The 19,847-nt window shown below is 38.6% G+C and overlaps 1 protein-coding gene across 1 annotated transcript; it reads right to left on the bottom strand.

Annotated features, from left to right (window-relative positions):
• Positions 1-6,121: 6,121 nt before the first annotated feature.
• Positions 6,122-11,785, bottom strand: LOC140152576 (uncharacterized). The gene is made up of 4 exons (XM_072174966.1): positions 11,407-11,785; positions 8,911-9,126; positions 7,327-7,533; positions 6,122-6,789 (listed from the first exon to the last, which is right to left on the bottom strand). Exons 1-4 carry the CDS (start codon positions 11,689-11,691, stop codon positions 6,592-6,594), a joined length of 906 nt encoding a protein of 301 aa, XP_072031067.1. The 5' UTR covers positions 11,692-11,785; the 3' UTR covers positions 6,122-6,591.
• Positions 11,786-19,847: the final 8,062 nt, after the last annotated feature.

The following is a 19,847-nucleotide window of genomic DNA, read 5'->3' as shown; positions in this document are numbered from 1 at the left end:
AATGAGCAGAGCATGGTTGCTGTAGATATAGCATAGACATTGGATCCACTTGCTCACAGGGGCTGTATATACATGCTTTCCAATAACAACCTCATAGCACTTTGCATCCACCTCCTAGCCTAAACCTCATGGTTTCTCTCATTGAGGATTACTGTCAAGAGCCCAAACAATGGTTCAGATATAAGAAGAAAAAGGTCCACATGTCGAAGAAAAAAAAAAGTTGTCCATTGAAATTGAAAAAAGTTCCAATTTTGATTATCAATTTGCTAGAGTTGCATATTATAATACTAACTGAATGAATTTCACCATGCAAGAGCTGGCTGCTGTTTATGCTGCTGTTCACATATCACTCCCCCTTGTAATATGCCATGGAATAATTGCATTGAGAAGGCTCACACATACCCCATAGGGGATGCATGATCATTGCATTACAATTGCTATGTGAATATTCATTTTCACTTTCTTGCATGATTGTCTGCATTTTGTACATTTTTTAAATAATTTTATGTGAAGAATGCTCTCTCCAAATTGGTTTAGTCCACCAGCACATGCTTATCACCTGGCACCTGCTAAGGCTTGGTCATATTTAAACAGCCCATATTTTCCTCAAAGATGCAGATGTGCTTGTTGGGGGTGGGGTGATTGCTAATTGCAACTGGCACTACAGTCAGTCTACTCTGAAGTACAAAGTACCGACGCGGACGCACACACATTGTGCCGACTTTGAAGGCATGCATACCTGCAGCAGAGACGCAGCACTACGCACTGTTAATGCACTGTATACGCGCGCGTTGTCACTTTGTACTTCAGAGTGGACAAACTGTATTCAATTTGAATATAGTAATAATGAGCTATTGTAGTTGAAATCTGTGCACCCCTTGGAAGACATGACCTTAAGGGGGTGTAGATTTCAAATGGATCACTAATTTGAAATTCAGATATTAACCCCTTTGAAATTCACACTCCCTGTGTGGAAGATTAAGGTCATGTCTTTCATCTAGGGAGTGTACGGAAAGTAGCATGTGCTTGTGGGATTTTGGAAAAGCTGTCTTCAATAGCATCAGTAGGATGCAAAGGTTAATGATAGCAATATATAAGAAACAGACAGTTTTTACCAGAGTGTGTGTTACACACTAATACACCATAATCTACAAAATACATATAGGATGAGATATGTAACTTGTGCCAGCTTTGATTAATGCAGGACAAATCAAAGAATACATGGTGATTGGTGCTAGTCTGACATGCCGCTAGTGCACCAACACAACATTAGTCCTATAACACAATGTTAGTCCGACAACACAATGTTAGTCCGACAACACAACGTTAGTCCGAAAATCATTTTAGATGTGCTTGTCCAAAAAAAGATGCGCTAGTTGGAAATAAAACATTGCGCCATGTTGGATTGAAGCAGTGCCTATGATATTCAGACAAAACATTTCCCACCCTGATGTGGCAGTGACGTCAGTGCACATTTCATTGGGTGCAGCTATAAATTGCTACTGTTGACTGTTCGCTCAAAGCGCTGGCGTACACACACCCTTAAAGATGCCGCATATATACGTGCGCAAAACAGCTGCCTCAACGCTTTGACGTCACTGCCATATCAGGGTGGAAAATGCTTTAGTGGCATGTTGGATTGACAGGTGCACACAAAATTGGAAACTAAACTTTGGCTTCCTTCTTACAATGAATTACATTACAAGTCGGAAGTTCATGCAGCTCACATATAACACAAACCATCTGAACCTCTTTTTGAAGTGCTGGAATACATTTCATCGGATTACAATGGGACATACAACCAACGTTTCACTTTAATATCCCCATGGATTACAAAATACATAAGATTTTATCCAACAACATGATACATGGAGATAAGACACACACATTTTACATTCAATGCAAGTTATGATAGATAAGCATAATTTATAGGAACAGCACTTGAAACAACAGGCTTAAATTATTTGTACTGAAGTATGGAAATCAAGGCTACTTGAATATAGATACATGAATTGCTCACATTATTGACTGACTCACATGATATTAGTAGTTATATAATTTATACAGGGATTAATTCACCAAGTGGTACCAACTAGAGCTACTTATATTTCAACAGAAATAATTTGCAAGTTTTTAATTCATAATGAGAATTGAGAAGCGACTGCTTTTTAGCCAAGTGTCAAGTGTTTTTACATGATGCTGGGTGGCCCAGTTGCATACATCTTGGGAAGTCATAATATTGTTGCATAAAATTACAAGATATCAGAAGAAATAAATACTTCAGGGCCATTCAATGGTTGGTAATGTGAGTAACCAACGCTTTGTTCTCTCTCTCATATACGAAGCAGGTCATTATAATATAGGGCATCCCCACATGACCCAGAGTATAGACCTGGATATGATAGTATACAAATATTATTAAATGTCATGAGTGTGATAGTCGAAATAAAGTCACAAGGTTAAAGATGAATTGTTCCAGGTGAGTAGAATGGAACAATACATCTTTTCCTGAGTGATTATAAATTTAAAATGGAGCATTTTTCAACCATTTTTGGTGCAAATTGGTGAATTGCCTAAAATGTATGAGTGATATAATAAATATTGTGCGACTTGCTTTATATTCAAAAGAGAGGACAGTGATGCAATTAATTGGTTACTCGTGTTACCTACCTTTGTCCCTTGGCCCTTCAGGTTACTGGCCCTTTACATATGTTTGTACATGTATTATTGCCGATACACAAGTGAATAACATACATGTAGCTAATCAGCCTTTGGTCTGTGGTAACACTGCAATTATTATTTTGGCACAATAAGAATTTCTTTCAACCATCTCTTTCAATTTCTTGGTCATGCAAAAAGATGCATTAATTTGATTCATTTGGAATAAATCGGGGCAACTCAATTTTCATAGTGTACACACATGAGTACAAACAACAAAGCAGGTCACCTTGACTCTCTTTTCTGAGCTTCGCTGGATATTTTTCGTTTGCATCATTCCATAATATAACAATCGCTACACATGCCAGTATATAGGCAGTAAATATCCTGTTTGGAGGTTGTTGCAAATCCTGTTTAGGGTATGTTTTGATAATCTGTTGTTGCACATCATGTGTACACTATGGAACTTGTGTGCCTCCCAGATTAAGTTCAAATATTTACTTCACATTTTCTGGAATAACCAATTTATCAGCTGCAAATCACTATAATGAAAAGAACCTGGTTATTATACATGATAGTGTATGGATAACATCACCCAATAAATGGTTGTGCACAGGAAGAAAGAAGTGCCTATAAAAATATTTCTAAAAGGATTAGATTAAAAGTTGTTAAGGTGTCAAAAATATACATATAAGTATTGCACAATAAACTGCATTCTATATTAAGGCTACTTATTGTATTTAACCTTCAAATCACTCAATGAAATCTAGAGAAACAGAAACTATTTTAATAAAGTCTAATTATTATTGAATAAGAAACATCAGACCAATCATAGGAGAAACAATAAAAGGTTCAAAAGTCTAAGTTCCCCTAAAACTTAAAAATAACTTGAAAAGTTGTTCATGACATTTATAAATTATACAAAGTATTGGTAACCAATTTTTGTTTTACACACCAGGTCTCCAATTTACAATGACACATTTGGTCACAATGGCTCATTGAACAATGGAAGAGTTTTAAAAGTTGCACTTTGGTCCATTCAAATCTCACAAAGCATGCAGAATGTAATCTACAATACACTATGATCATCTCGAAATAGGCGAAAATTATTCGGTTTTTGTTACTGCACGAGTCAATAAAGTCCCAACTTACGCCAACGTAAATTCGCATAAGCGTGCGTCAGTCACGCAATAAACAAAGTGCAGTTCGCGTAGGTGCTGCGCCGAGCTGTGAGTACGCCATTCTGTATCAATCCACGATGTTATGAGTCCCGCCTATTACGAACTGATCAGAGTATAGGTTATTTGTGACTAGTGCTGTCACTGACATACAATTATGGCAACATGTTGTCGACATCAGAAAAAGTTGCAGATGTCAACATAAAATTTGGATTACAACATTTATTTATTCATTGTTTATGACACATGGTACGTTTGAAAGTGGTAAAATAACTAAAAATCTTAAAAATAACCAGGATGTCTTACGTTTAATAAGTAGCTTCACTAGCTTGTACATAAGCTTTTGTCATGCATTAAAGGTAATGCATAGAATATGCATTTACTGTGGTATAGCCTATATGATTGTTTATTCAACATCATTAACATTCTCGACTGAGTCACGGGCATACTTTTATGTTGATATGTTGTCGACATGCGATAAATTTTTCCGGCATGTTAGCAAGAAAAAAACAACCCAAAAAAGCATTAAATGACAGCACTATTTGTGACATTGTAAATTGGACCAGTTGTGTCAAACAAAATGAGTTTCAAATAAAGTAGGTAATGGAGCTACAATACTTCAATTAAATTATTACAAACTCTTTGAGTTGCAGGGGAACTTTAAACTTGTGAACCCTTTATCATAGGAGAAATATCACTGTTAGAGAATAACTTATATAGGTACAGTGAGAGATTATTACAAGTCTGACATTATGGGGTTCTTTTGTATTTTGAAACTGAATTATCACAATATATAACTTGATTGATTTAACATGATTTTGATAAGGAATGTGACAGGACTGGTTTAATTATATAATATAGGGTGTTAAAGAGAAAAATTGCAGAAAATGCCGAACGATGCCGGTACTTTTACAAGGTAAAATGCAACTTTTCTAGGCATTTTTGATTGCCTTCCAGAAAGAAAGTTTCCTATTTAGACCTACATGTAACTTATGAGACAGTTTGTGAGTTTGAAGGTACAAAACTAACCATAGGGCATGCTGTTTTCTCATTAACCTCAGAAATTTCAAACAAACAAACATCACGAAAAATCGTAAACTAACTGCTTTAAGGTGGCACTACACCCCTAATAAATTTTGTGGCTAATTTTGCATTTTTCTCCAAAAATAACTACACACTGGTAACAAAAGTTATGTATATTTAGGGCAAGGAATCCAATTACTTCACTGAAATTTCAGTGATTCAAGACAAGTGGTTCATTATATCATAGATACTATGATTATATATGTTAAGAAATGAGGTATATTCTAGCGGTACCTCTTTTCTTATCATAAATAATGTACCGCTTGTCTTGAGTCATTGAAATTCCAGTGTAGTAACTGGATTCCTTGCCCCTATAATATACATAACTTTTGTTACCAGTGTGTTATTATTTTTGAGAAAATGCAAAAAATAGTCACAAATTTATCAAGGGTGTAGTACCACCTTAATTTGATTGACAGGTGACATCAGCTGCATTTCTAGTTGTTTTTTTATCTCGGACAGTTTTAGTATAGATATAGCATCAACTCTGGTTTACATTCTTGTATTTTTGTCAATGACAACAAACTTGTAATGCAAACCAGAGAATCAGCAGTGACATTGTGAAAACAAAACAAGTGTATAATTGACCCAAGCTGAACCAAATTTGACCACGTTTGAAGGAAATGATTTCTGTGCACATGTCCAATATTCTGATATTCAGTAAAAGTGAAGCATTTTGCTTGTTACGGTCAGTTATAATAGATCCAGTCATGCAACTGGGTGGGAAAGGTGACAGACTTTTAAAAATCCACCAATATTACATATCACCTCAAATCACATGTGTGCATGCAGAAATTACTGGGAATGAGGTCAAGGTTGGAAAACTAGTACCGTATTTGTTCCATTAACTGCCCATACCCCTATGCACCCACCCAGCGACTTTACAACAAGCAACATGTGATATTATTAACCGCCCATCCAGTACTGTCAAAATTCTTCCTTTAAGCTTACTATCGAGTGACGACATGCATGCATGTGGGAAATTGAGCCTTAAACATATCAAAAATGTGCCCTAAAATAAAATTACTAGTAATAATACTCTGGACCGGTAATCCAGCGACCGGGATTCAATCCCCACTGAGTCCTGATTTTTTTCTCTGTCAAAATTTTCATATGTCAATTTGCTTGAGCCCCAAACATGTCATTTAAATCACAATTTCTCGGACTTGCATCGTTTATTTCCGATCCTCGCATTATCGCATATAATTAATTGTGTCTCGCACTGTCTTACGCCATGCTAGGGTGAAGCATATGGCTGCCTCCTTCTGCATTATTTAATATTAAATTATGACACTATTTCATAGCGGGCAGGTGTATAGATACTTTAACCACCTGCAAATGCCTCTAAACACCAAGTTTTATGTAATTCCGACTTCAAAATCATATTTTATATGCCGACAGTCGCCATTTGATGCCATTGGTAAACAGACCTGGACATATCTGGAAACCATTTTTTTGAGGGTGCACTAACTGTGAGTAACTAAATACTATCCGATGGTGATTGATGACTATTTAACAATGTAAAAAATAAGTACCCACCCAAAATGACTTAAGCACCCTGGGCGGTTAATGGAACAAATACAGATGTGTATATAATACTATTACACTTCAATGTTTTTCATAATTTACTATGGGATTTTTAACTTTGAAGCTTCTTTTGTAGTACATAACCTTATGAAGCACCACCTTTCCTTTTCCATATTGTTAATTGAGCTACTGTCCATTGATTTTTCCTTGCTGTTTCGCGTATGAAGAAAGACATACCCTTTTCATCCACCAAGTCAAAATCTGGCCCTAACACTTGCTTTAAAGTGTCAAAGGTTGTGACCTTTTCACCTTCCGTATTTGTAAATCCACCTGTCCACTTGTCCTGTATGAGAATAAAAGATACAAAGATTGCTTGTTATAAACATAGACAGAAGCATGCAACAATGATTTCCTAACTGCAATTATTTTATGGATATCTCAGCAAACACAAATCATTTTACACTACAGTAAATGTTGCATGTCTGGCCCATACCATATATAAGGCCAAGGGTATCAAACACACTCATTGAAGCAGCTGTTTTGCTCAGGCATCTATGCTGCATTGTTTAAGCGCAAGTGACGTGCATGCGTATGCAAGTGCTTTTAGCAAACTCTAGCTTTTTGAAGCTGTGTTTAATGAAATGCACCAACGTCACTGCCACATGAGGGTGGGAAATGGTATAGATGCAATATATTCAATCTTTCATAATGATGCATACTGTCCTCAAAATGTGCTGTTCATAATCAGTACACATAGACTTCGTCAATTTACAAGAATCAACTTTAATTAATTCACACAAATCACTTATCCATTCAGATAATCCCATACAAATTCCAACTGTGCACATCACCTAAATTACTCAATGCTAACATGACTTACTTTAGGTGTATACTCTGCTAACCATGTACAGGGTGTTGTTAACACCAAGATACCACCAGGTGCCACTAGACTTGGAAGACGATCAAGAAATTGAGAAGGACTATGCAATCTACACAGCAAATTGGCAGCTACCACGCAACCAAATTGGCCCAAATCTAACGGTAAAGAGCAAGCATCACCCCGTTGGAAGTGTGTCCGACTCCGATCCTGAGTGTAGAAGAGAAAATTAAAAGGATAATTACAAATTTATATTTCACACTTGGCACATGAGAGTATTGGGGGCACAGGAAATACATAGCACCATTCAAAAACTTCAATTTGTGAGTAATTTCTCAAATCTGGATTTTTTACACATATGGACCCAGAACATCTTCACAAGTCATTTGACCAAAACAATGTAAATTGTGGGATAGGCTTTTACGACGGGAATTCATAACAATTAGTGGGTTCGCCGTCGGACAAGTTTAGAACTGTAAACTAAAAGATTATCCACCGTAATACATCATTTCAATTTGAGTTTGGTACAGAGGTCAGCGCTTTTTCACAGTTGCTCCACAAAACTGCCCTTGTACCTGTGTGTACAGGATCAGGTTAGCTTGCGAGATTTGATTGGCTAATATGTGTACATCTATATCAAAACGATGCACTTGTCGGCTGCTACATGTATCTCATTTTACATAATAGCTAGGAATAAAATACCAGACTCATCTCAAGTGGAGGTCACCTCAAATCATACCGAAGTCACTTGATTTAGGAATACAGAGAACATATTCCTAAACCATGTGACCTGGGGATGATTTGAAGTGACGTCCACTAGAGGTGAAATGAGACACATGCAGCAGCCGACAAGTGCATCGTTTTGATATGGATGTATACATATGTGTCATCACTACTGAGGATGAATTAGGTGAAACAAATAAAAGTATATAGTTACATTGAACCCTCCTATCTGAAATGAAATCAATGTATGCAAGAAATGCAACTGTCATTCTAACACCTCAGAGCAGTGTGTAGCCAAGGGTAGGCAAAGGTGAGGAAGCTTCCTCTCCCCTGTGGAACATCTTGGTTGCTAGCCTCCGTTAGGGTTTGGATTTTTAGGTCAGTTTGTTACCATTTTCATCAAAATTTACTCCCCCTGAGGCTGAAAGTCCCCCCCCCCCCAAAAGATCCTGGCAATACTGCTGCCTCATAGTGTATCATTCATCAATATTTTGTTTGTTCTCTTGTCTTCTATAGGTCTTACTTGATATTATTTGAGAATTTTGCCAAATATATAAATATGTAGGTACAGCCATAGTTTATAGATCAGTTTTATCTACATGATCACAGGCATGCAAAATCTAATCAACAAAAACATCATCTTTTCTTCTTTTAAAAGTGTTCTTACACAAATTTGCTGAAAAGCTCATTCAAATTTGACTTTGCTATTTCCCCTGAGACATGGCACTTTTGTTGCTGAAAATAATTACACAAGAAATTGTGTCATCTCAAAATCAATTATTTTACCAAATTTACACCCCAAATAAAACAGAATCATTGTATCACATTTGTTTATATCTATTGACTCTGTAATTTAATACTTACAATTGTAGGATCTATAGTTGCTGTTAGCGATGTCTGCAAATCACCTTCATCTACAACGGAGTAATCCAAGATTCGTTTTTCTCTCAGTAGATTACATGTGTCCACAAATGCTTGGCTGTAATCTATGCCTACCACTTGTTCAAACTCCCTGGCTAGCTCAAATGTTGTCCTCCCTACTGCACATCCAATGTCTAATGCTCTGTTTGGAATTGAAGACTGTCAGTGTATAACAGGTGGGGAGGAAAAAGGTCAAGTGCATTAGTTGATAAGAAATTATGTCACATAGCTGTTGAAGCACTAGTCATGGAAATGGGCTATTCTAGTTGAAATCCTGCACCCCGTATGGAAGACATGACTTTAATCTCCCACATTGAGAGTATGAATTTCAAATGGGGTTAAGGGGTGGGGTATGAACGTTTGGATAGTATTTATTGTGGGACATTTAGAGCACATCAGACATATCGAATTGCATTCTGAATACGAAGAATGTCCTTCTGATATCAAATAATTTTGGTTTTTTGAAATTCGCAATGTATATTATGTATTAATACACATTTTATGGCAAATGATTAAAAATTGATATTTTTGATATTTAACAGTACTTGAAGTAAACTATATAAATCTGATGATTTATACTTAAAGTGTATGTAGGTGGGTTGAAAAGCCGACTATCAATTGCAAATTGTGACCTTTCGTATTGAAGATATGGATTTTTTTCCCCAAAACACCAACAAAATTAGGTCTTTTTGGGAAAAAAATCCATATCTTCAATATGAAAGGTCAAAATTTTCAATTGATCATCGGCTTTTCCTCCCAGCAGCTCCATACACTTTAAGAATATATCATTAGATTTATAAAATTTACTTCGAGGACTGTTATATCAAAAATGTGAAAAATATCAAATTTTAATAATTTGTCATAAAATTTGTATTATATAGTGAATTTCAAAAAATGAAAATTATTTGATATCAGAAAGACATTCTTCGTATTCACTATTCAGAATGCAATTCGATATGTCTGATGTGCTCTCTTGTCCCACAAAAAATGCTGTCAAACACTCATTCCAGTTCCTTAAGCCTAACCCCAAACCTAACCCATATTGTAACCCTAATTCTGATGCCTAGCCTAGTAGCCCTAAGAAGGAACTTTAGCACCAAGCTGGAATCTATCATAGGAGTTCATTTGGGACAATCTAATACATCTGAACTATTAGTTGGTGCAAACAAGGGAAGAGGCTTACGCATCATACACTGGATCATGGAAACATTACAAACTAGTGCACGAGATCAAATTAATGATGCTTAAAGCCATATTATAACATTTGCTGAGGAAGATGCCCTCACTGAATTTTTAAAATTCCTTTTTTTACACGATTAAATTGTACGGTACTTTATTAAACCAATATACCCTGCAAAAATCAAGACTCTAGGTGCTGTAGTTTTGTCAAAATCTGTGATTTTGAATAAAACGCCAGATTCGGACACGATGGAATTATTAGTCGAACGCATACACGATGTTCATAACACACAGTACGTACATGGCGTGAGGGACGGTGATATACACAAACATTTTCTTTGCTTTGCCGTAGTTGTTCGGCTCAAAAATAAAAGGGGATATATCTGACAGTGAAAGCTAACATTTTACGGCAAAGAAATGCTAATCTATTTTATTTGAAAATGTTATAATATGGCTTTAATCGTTATTCTTAATACGGTATATCAATATACAGCTGGGAAAGAAGAATTACGGATCGCACACTAGCACAATTAAATGTGAAATTACAAATGGAAACATAACATGCATAGGCAGATATACCACTACCAGAGAAAAAGGGACTTGAACCTGGTGGGTAAACATCATTACCCCCGGTAATTGATCTCGTACACTGGTATGTAACATGCGCTGTTTGTATTGTTTACCCGCATGACTGCTCATATCCATAAGTACCAGACTTGAGTCCTGTTTATCAGGGACAGTCTGTGTAGCTCAGTGGTAGAGCGCTCACCCGACAAGCGAGAAGTCTGGGGTTCAAGTCCCTGCACAGGCAGGAAGTATAGTGCACAAATTATGGCAATTTCCATTGTTCTTTGCCCTGCAGTGTGTGCGTACGCATCGTACATGTAGTTTGTTCAGAGCATGCGTGCATAGCCCACCATATTTCATAGTACAAGAAATCAATTGGACAGTGTATAGCAGTTCATTCAAGCATATCGAGACCAGTGAAGTGTACCAGAACAAAATTCAAATTTGGTGATATTTTTGCTATTCAACAAATTAATCTGCAAGAAAGTTTTGGTACATTAAACATTAGGCCTATGTCAGTAGCCCGAGGTTTCCAGTGCCACTATAAAAATCTCAATTTTTTTAATAGAAAAGTGGGGGGATGAGGCTGTGGATCACGAAATGCCCTTAGTTTTAATATTAAGAAAATGAAATGATATCAATTTATTCTCAATATCAGGAACATGATATCAACATTTTCTTTTTCATGTTTACCTTGTCTGTTGCTCTCACTGCATTCAGACACTCTTCTGCAACACGTCTTGGAAAGTCTAATGATTCTTTGGGACCAAAATCATAACGTAATACCTCTTCGGGTGCCCCATAATGAAATACCAAATACTGATTTATTACTTTCGCTGTTTCGTACAAATTGTCCTGCTCTGGTTTACTGCGAGTTTGTGTCATCAATTTATATGTAGAGTATGCGGCAACACTTGAAGTGGCGAGCAGTGCTGCTCCGACAAAGTAGTGATGATTTGAATACAAGAAATTCGACATTTTTATGTTCTTTAATCAGATCGTCTACCAGAAGTTTACTTAAGCTAATAGTTATTTCTGTACAGTCCAGCCGGCACACAGTTAGTTACACCTTAGACAAACACAAACGCCTCGCTACTCTTCCGAATTCTGATCTGTCACACATGCAGTGCGGCAAATATCCGAAAAGGGTATATACGGGATATAGGCCCCTACACCCCGTTTGCGGTGTGATGTCATCTAAAATTTGAACTATTCAGTTTTCAATTTCTTTACATGAGGCATAAGCCGGGGGCATGAGCCCCCGGGCATGAGCCCACTAGTGGCGTAGCTGCGGGGGGTAGGGGCAGGGGAGGCAAGTGCCCGCGCAAGCAAAAATTGCCTATTTGGGCCCCCGCCACCGCCCCCTAGTCCCGGCCCTATAGCCTAGTGCAAGGAAAAAGGGGAGAGAGAGGGAAAAGAGAGAGAGAGAGAGAGAGAGAGAGAGAGAGAGAGAGAGAGAGGGGAGGGAGAGAGAGAGACCGTTCCAGGATTTGAAAATGACCCCCTATTTCACGGGGAATCGAGGACACTTGCAGCAATTTTACCCTTGCGCGAAATCAAGGAAAATTTGCCCCAAATACCTCCCCTATTTTTATCATTTTGAGGACACATTTTTATTTCACCCCCTTTATCACGAGGAATCGAGGACATTTTTCTGAAATACCGGTAAATACCCCTATTTTCACCATTTCAAGTACGCTTTTGAATTGTCCCCCTATTTCATGGGGAAATGAGGACATTTTTTTTCGGAAAAATACCCTATCAATTTTTGTGTGGAACTACTAAAAAAAACGGACAGAAAAAAATACAAAAAAACGAAAGCTGTATATGTAGCGGTAAATCGCGGACGAAAGCCGGGGACGAAAGTCCTATAAATACACCATATTTTTCATATCAAGGACAATTTTGCTCCAAAACACCCTAATTTGGACAATCGCGAACAATTTTCGAAAATTCCGCGGACATTTCTTGAAAAGTACCCCTAATTGGAACCATCATGGATACACTTCGTCAGTGAAGACTGAACCCACCGGGCAATATATAGGCTATACCCGTAGATCCCAGGATCGCGTTTTTGTATCAAGGCAACTGGGAAACTGGGGGAAAGCTGTTGAAATGCTAATTGCACAAAAAGCACAGGTCTTTTTAAAGCGATTGACTAGTAAAAATGAAATTTTTAGCCATGAAATGAGTTAATCTCTATTTACTAGTTGACACTTGTTGCAATTTTTTTGTGCGTATTTCTCCTGAAAAAGGAGAAATTGTGTGGGTAAAGTTCAGCCTCGTACGTGTTCTTCTCCCGTTTGAAGCGTGTTCTCCCCCCGTTTGACTGATAACGTAGGTAAATGAAGCGGACACTTTATCGTGCTCTCATCATACAATCACAATCACTTTGACAAGTTTGACATTAGCAACAATGAGTTGTACTTACCATAACAATGCTGCATAACAATATGCACGCTATTGTTCTCTTTCGGGAACAAAGCACACACAGTAATTGTTACTATGCGTTTGCTTTGTAATATTTCATCCAACTGAAACTATAGCATTGCAATATACAGGGAAATCAGATACATGAGTTTGTGGACTAACACGGTTTAGGCCTATATGCTAGTCTCAGATGAAATTGTAAGCTCAAATTATGTCTCACTAGGCGGTTACCTGTATTTGGCGGTTCTCGGCTGTCGCGATTACCTGGCTGATGGTGACTGTACCCACCAAGTTTTATGCCCATAGGACAGTTTTTACTAATTTGACCTCAGATGACCCCTTGTGACCTCGAAATAACCTCCCAAAATTTGGTCCTAAATGTTGACTGTACCCACCATGTTTCATGCCCATATGACAGTTTTTAGTAATTTGACCTTGGATGACCCCAAAATGACCTTCCAAAAATGTGACTATAAAAGTTGACTGTACCCACCAAGTTTCATGCCCATACGATAGTTTTTACTAATTTGACCTCAGATGACCCCTGGATGACCTTGGGTGATCTTGGCCCACTAACTGAAACAAACTTGTTCTGTCTGAGGTCCAGATGCACCCATCCACCAAGTTTGAGGAACGTGCAACCCCTAGTCTCCGAGAAAATAGGCGGAAAACAGTTTTTACTAATTTGACCTCAGATGACCCCTGGGTGACCTTGACCCACTAATCAATACAAACTTGTTCTGTCCTAGGTCATGATGCACCTACCCACCAAGTTTCATGCCCATATGACAGTTTTTACTAATTTGACCCCTAGATGACCTCTGGTGACCTTGACCCACTAACCAATACAAACTTGTTCTGTCCCAAGTCAAGACGCACCTACCCGTCAAGTTTGAGGAACGTGCGACTCCCAGTTTCCGAGAAAAACAGTTTTTAATAATTTGACCCCTGGATGACCTTGGGTGACCTTGACCCACCAACCAATACAAACTCGTTCTGCCTGGGGTCAAGATACACCCACCCACCAAGTTTGAGGAACGCGCGACCCCCAGTCTCCGAGAAAAGAGGCGGACAGACAAACAAACAAACACACAAACAAACAGACAGATTCTGGTGAATTATAGTAGGATGATATTGATATACATATGAATTGTATAATATCACAATTGTCTAATATATAAAAAAGAAGCGGCTGATTTTATCCATATGTTTAAAAACCATGAAATTTGTAATACTTAATTTGGAATTTTTTTCTGTGAACAGCAACAGTATGACGTTCTGTCCCTTTTCTCACAGCGGGCACATCTCATTTCATGACGTCACCGGTTTTCTAGGCCAAATCTGTCTCGTTCGAAGGAACTCACCGCTTGCGCTTAAGTTGGTTTTTGCGGAATATCAATTTTAAACGTCTTATTTTCTCAAAAAAGGAGTCATTTTCATTGTCCTCATAATATTAGCTTGCCAATGATATGATGTTGTTTTTGCTATAGACCTGCCCTTTAAAGGAGTATTTCGTGATCCTATCATCCTCTTTTTATGACATTTTTCAGTACATATCCACGAAAAAAGCCTATTCCCAAAATTTCAGTTGATTCCGATTTTGCGTTTGCGAGTTATGCATGATTATGTGTATTACACTGCTCCATAGACAATGCGTTGTAATTTCGTTCTGGTGCACCAGAACGAAATTCAAATTTCACGATATCTTTGCAAAACGAATTAATCTGCAAGAAATATTTTGTACATAAACATTTTGTAGCCAGAGGTTTCCAGTGATATAAAAATCTCAACTTTTTTTGAGAAAAGTTGGGGGATGAGGCTGTGGATCACGAAATGCCCCTTTAAGACCAAATTAGCAATAAAAAAGCAAATCTCTTGGAGCGCGCAATTTCTTTCTTTTGGTTTTTCTTTGATATTTTTACTCTGAAAGTACAGGGTGCGTCACACCACCCGCACCTATTTGTTTGGTGGCTTTGGGCTCCCACCCTCCCCCCTGGAAAAAATCCCAGCTACGCCACACTGTGAGCCATTCTCAGAGCTTTATTTTGCTGAAAACCCCAAAGTTATGGTTCCAGAGATATGGCCATTTTAGTGTTGCTCAAAACAATAAAATTTCCTTTAAAAAACGAATGGGGCGCCCAATGGGAGCTTTGATGTGACGGTGCTGAAATCGGGGGAAGGGGCCGGGGTACTCTCACTTAGGAGGTGACGCGTAGGCCTATGTAGGGCTATTTATTAAGACCCCCTTTTTCACCATCGCTGTCACGCAAAGACCATTACCAGCACGTATCACCCAAAGACCAGGCTATTAAGACCCCCCCCTTTCCCATCATACCAGCACATGCTCTGTCACCCAAAGACCCCATATTTTTCCTTTAGATCTGCATGTCACCCAAAGACCTAGACCAGGCTTCCTCAAATAGATTTGTTGAAGCGCCACATGAAATAAAAGAAAACTGCAAAGCGCCACTGGCTGCAGAAGTCGCCGAGGGGGGGTCAGAGGGGGTGTCCCCCTCAGAAGCTATTGATGTTTTGAAATTTGAGGTGCAAATGACGCCATTTGGTGCAACATTTTGTACTATTTTAGCCTGTCTTTACAAGGATAACATGGGAATCGCATTGTTTAATGTTGAAATATAGAATATTGAAAATATTCCTGCCAAGTTTGATCAAAGGGTTTGATTTTTTTTTGATTTTTTGTTGTTGATTTAAAAAAATCTAAACAGCTGCTTGCGCCCACTGGAAGCCACGGTGCGCCACATGTAGCACGCAGCGCCGCTAAGTTGCGGACCCCTGACCTAGACCCTATTGAAGTTCCATCTGAACAGCAACGAGTCGTCGATCACTGATTTTCGATCACTGATTCTTTTGGCTCTCACCCAAAGACCCCAATAAAAAAAGGTCATATCACCCAATGCTCATATCATCCACGGCCCCAACGAAGAACAACCTAGGGTTGAAGTGGGCCCACCGTGGCTAAATAAAGTTGAATCTGAATCTGCTCCCCTAATTTAAATCCAAACGGTCCCTCTCTCACCCAATAAAAAAGTCATGTTCTCACCCGGATGACCCCATATGTTTTACATGACCCCATATGCTTTACATTATGCTTTACATTTTGCTCTAATGCCAAAAATTTATGCTCTCACCCAACATGATGCCCCCATATTTTTTACATTTTGCTCTCACTGAATGACCTTACTGCGAATGTGCCAGCCCCAGTTTCATATTGAAGTGCCTCCCCGGGATTCAACACACCGCGCACTACAGGGCCGGATTGTTTCTTCTCATCTTATTGTGTCCGATTTGAGCGCTGACATATTGGAAAATGTTGCATCAATATTCATGAGACATGATGGATGCAGTCATGTCTACAGTAGAATTCACCTTTGCAGCCCTACGCGTCACCTCCAAAGTTGGAGTGCCCCCCGGGCATTGGCGTAGCGCATTTGGGGTGTACACCCCGTTTTGGCATACCAGGGCATACATTCCCTATCGGATATTTGCCGTACTGACGTACAGGGTTGCCAACAAATCAGCCCAAATTACGGGTCAAAATTTAATAAGGGCGCACCATTGATTTCCGGGGGAGTTTTTGAAGAAAAAAAAACAACCTTCGCCCCCCGGCCTTCGCCCACTAGTGACTACTCTAGCCCGGTACTCTAGTCAGAAAAAAAACTTTGAAAAAAATCGCCTCACTGATGAGAAAAGAAATCACCCACCCAATAGTCCCACTCAGTGTTCAAATTTAGGAAAAATAAATGGTTGTCCCACAGACAACCAGATTACAATTTCTGGTTGTCTGGAACTATTTTTTGGGACGCGGAAGTGTGCAGTACCGCGTGCGGTACTGCACACTTCCGTTTACAGTCCCGCATGCGGAACTGCACCTTCCGTCACGCACTTCCGCATGCGGAACTGCACATCCCGACCTGCATAATTAAAAAGATAACGGACCCTGGACGGAACCTGCCTCCAGTTCCAAAATCAAAACCACAAAGGGGTAAATTTATAAATTAAAATATCCGAAATATGTCTCATCATGTGAAACATTTCAAAATTACGAATCATTTATGATACCTAGAATATATATATAAAACACTACTTCCTTAAACATGTTTAAGGAAGTATACGTGTTTATCAAAATATACCACTTTTATCTGGTCATGTTGAAGAAATCTAATACCACTTCTATCTTTCGAAACTTAGCAGTATTACTTCAAACATGCATACCATTTTGTTATGAACCATCCAATGATACTACCTTATTTTCAGGCTCTCAAAAGTATCTATTTACCAAAACTTTCAGATCTTTCAAAATTCATCCAAAGTTCCTAAAATTCTTCTACTTAACCAGTTATAATTATCAACTGTTTTTGTATGAGTAAAAATGTCTGCGTAAGCAGACTAAAATTTTAAAATTTTAAAATTAACACGAAAAAACATCAAGGCCGCAGGGGCGAAGCCCCGAGGCCAGTGACTCCATACGACGACTAAACACTCCAAGTGAGTTTATTTTATATATGCCCCGCAAATAGAAAGAACGGTGAAACGCTCAAGCCCTAATGCAATTCCTTGCCTCTAGAGCTTATAAAAGTAAAACACACAAATTCCAAAGTTCTTTTGGAATAATAACTTAAAATAGAAGTAACGCAATACAAAACAAGGGGCATTTTATTGACACAAAATCATCTCTCTTTTATAAGTAAATGGTGGCTCTGAAAAGAGCCGTTTGGTTTTTTGTAGAGCTAGTTCTTCCAACTCCGTCCTCTGCCTCTACCTCGCCTAGCGTTCCAGCCCTCACCATTATGAGCTGGGAACTGGTTCTGGGATCCCCAAGATGACTGAGGATGGCGAGGTGGGCCTCTGCCCCGTGAAGAATGGGGTGGGCGCTGGTTCTCTGGCTTGCTTCTCTTGGAAGGCTTATTACCCGTCTCATGTTGACTCTTTCTCTTGCTCTTGCTAGGCAATCTTTTTGCTCTAAAAATTTGACTCTGTCAACCTCCTTTTCTCACACGTTTCTTCGAACAAACGACGTGCGGCGCCTAACTCTAAAACCGGGCTACCTGCATCTATCTTTCGCCTAGCTGCAGTCATAGCCTCATCAATTTCAATTTCGAATTCCGGAATGACCCTATTTTCCAGGTCTTCCTTCATTAATTTGACATACTCCAAATCATGTTTCCGAAAAAGAGTGTCAACTTCAGCCCTCATCTTGACTGAGAAGTTGCACTCTTGTAGGCTGGGGAGTTTCCTGACCGCACAAAACTCCACCGGAATCTCGAGATGACCGTCAAGCATTTTTGATAGCTTGGTCATCTTTTCCTCGAGAATTGCCAAACCAATTAGTTTCCTTTCCACCATGTGAATTAAATCAAAAATAAACGCAAGATTGTGCTTCGAAAGCTCTTGATCCGGAATCTTAATAGATGGTGGTGGGGGGACATCGGAGCGCTCTTTCTGACCCGGGGCAATTAACTGAGAGTCCTGGGTTGGCCCTAACGGCTCAAACACAGTCAGAGATACCGGCACCTGGTCTTCCGACCCTTGCACCTGTTTTTGACTTAAACTCGGCACCTGCCCTTCCGGACCTTGCACCTGAGAAGATTGCGAGCTGGAGATTGAAGTCTGAGAACCTGACATCTTCTTCTTTGTTGATAACTTATTCACGAACGGTAATTGTCTGCTCATACTGAGAGAGAATTAAAGTTTTTGATCAAATGCGTCACCTTATATTCATAATGCCAAAAGTACTTCAATGCGCTGATTGGTTGGTAAAGTGAGCAATCCTATTGGACCGCGGATATGGCCAATCAAAAATCTATAAAATTGACCAATCATGATTTTTCATGCTAATTAGCTTTGTAATTTTTATACGCGGAAATAGTTCCACTAAAATTAAAAATTAAGATCATATTCCACAAAAATTATAAAGGTTCACACTAAAATATCCAGTATAAAACTTAATCCAAGTAACCTTAAAAGAAATATAAACAATAAAAATAAAATCTATCCAAATTTTCAAAATATATCCAAAATGTGTCCAAGATATAATTATATTTCTAAATATAATAATATCACAGGCCGTATAGAAAATAGGGTAAATTCACATTAATTAAATTCCAATTATTCAAAATTATGCTAACTATCAACCCCTAGAGAGGTTGTTCCATATCTCAAATGAGATATGAATTGCTAAACAAGCAGCTAGCAATTAATTGAGTAATTGAGTAATCGGATTAATTAATTAAGAGTTAATTGCCCCGGGTCAGAAAGAGCGCTCCGATGTCCCCCCACCACCATCTATTAAGATTCCGGATCAAGAGCTTTCGAAGCACAATCTTGCGTTTATTTTTGATTTAATTCACATGGTGGAAAGGAAACTAATTGGTTTGGCAATTCTCGAGGAAAAGATGACCAAGCTATCAAAAATGCTTGACGGTCATCTCGAGATTCCGGTGGAGTTTTGTGCGGTCAGAAACTCCCAGCCTACAAGAGTGCAACTTCTCAGTCAAGATGAGGGCTGAAGTTGACACTCTTTTTCGGAAACATGATTTGGAGTATGTCAAATTAATGAAGGAAGACCTGGAAAATAGGGTCATTCCGGAATTCGAAATTGAAATTGATGAGGCTATGACTGCAGCTAGGCGAAAGATAGATGCAGGTAGCCCGGTTTTAGAGTTAGGCGCCGCACGTCGTTTGTT

The sequence above is a fragment of the Amphiura filiformis genome, chromosome 5 (genome assembly GCF_039555335.1).
Source record: "Amphiura filiformis chromosome 5, Afil_fr2py, whole genome shotgun sequence".
Lineage (NCBI taxonomy): Eukaryota > Metazoa > Echinodermata > Ophiuroidea > Amphilepidida > Amphiuridae > Amphiura > Amphiura filiformis.
Note: the sequence above shows the minus strand (reverse complement) of the source record. Positions and strands in the feature narration are given on the sequence as shown.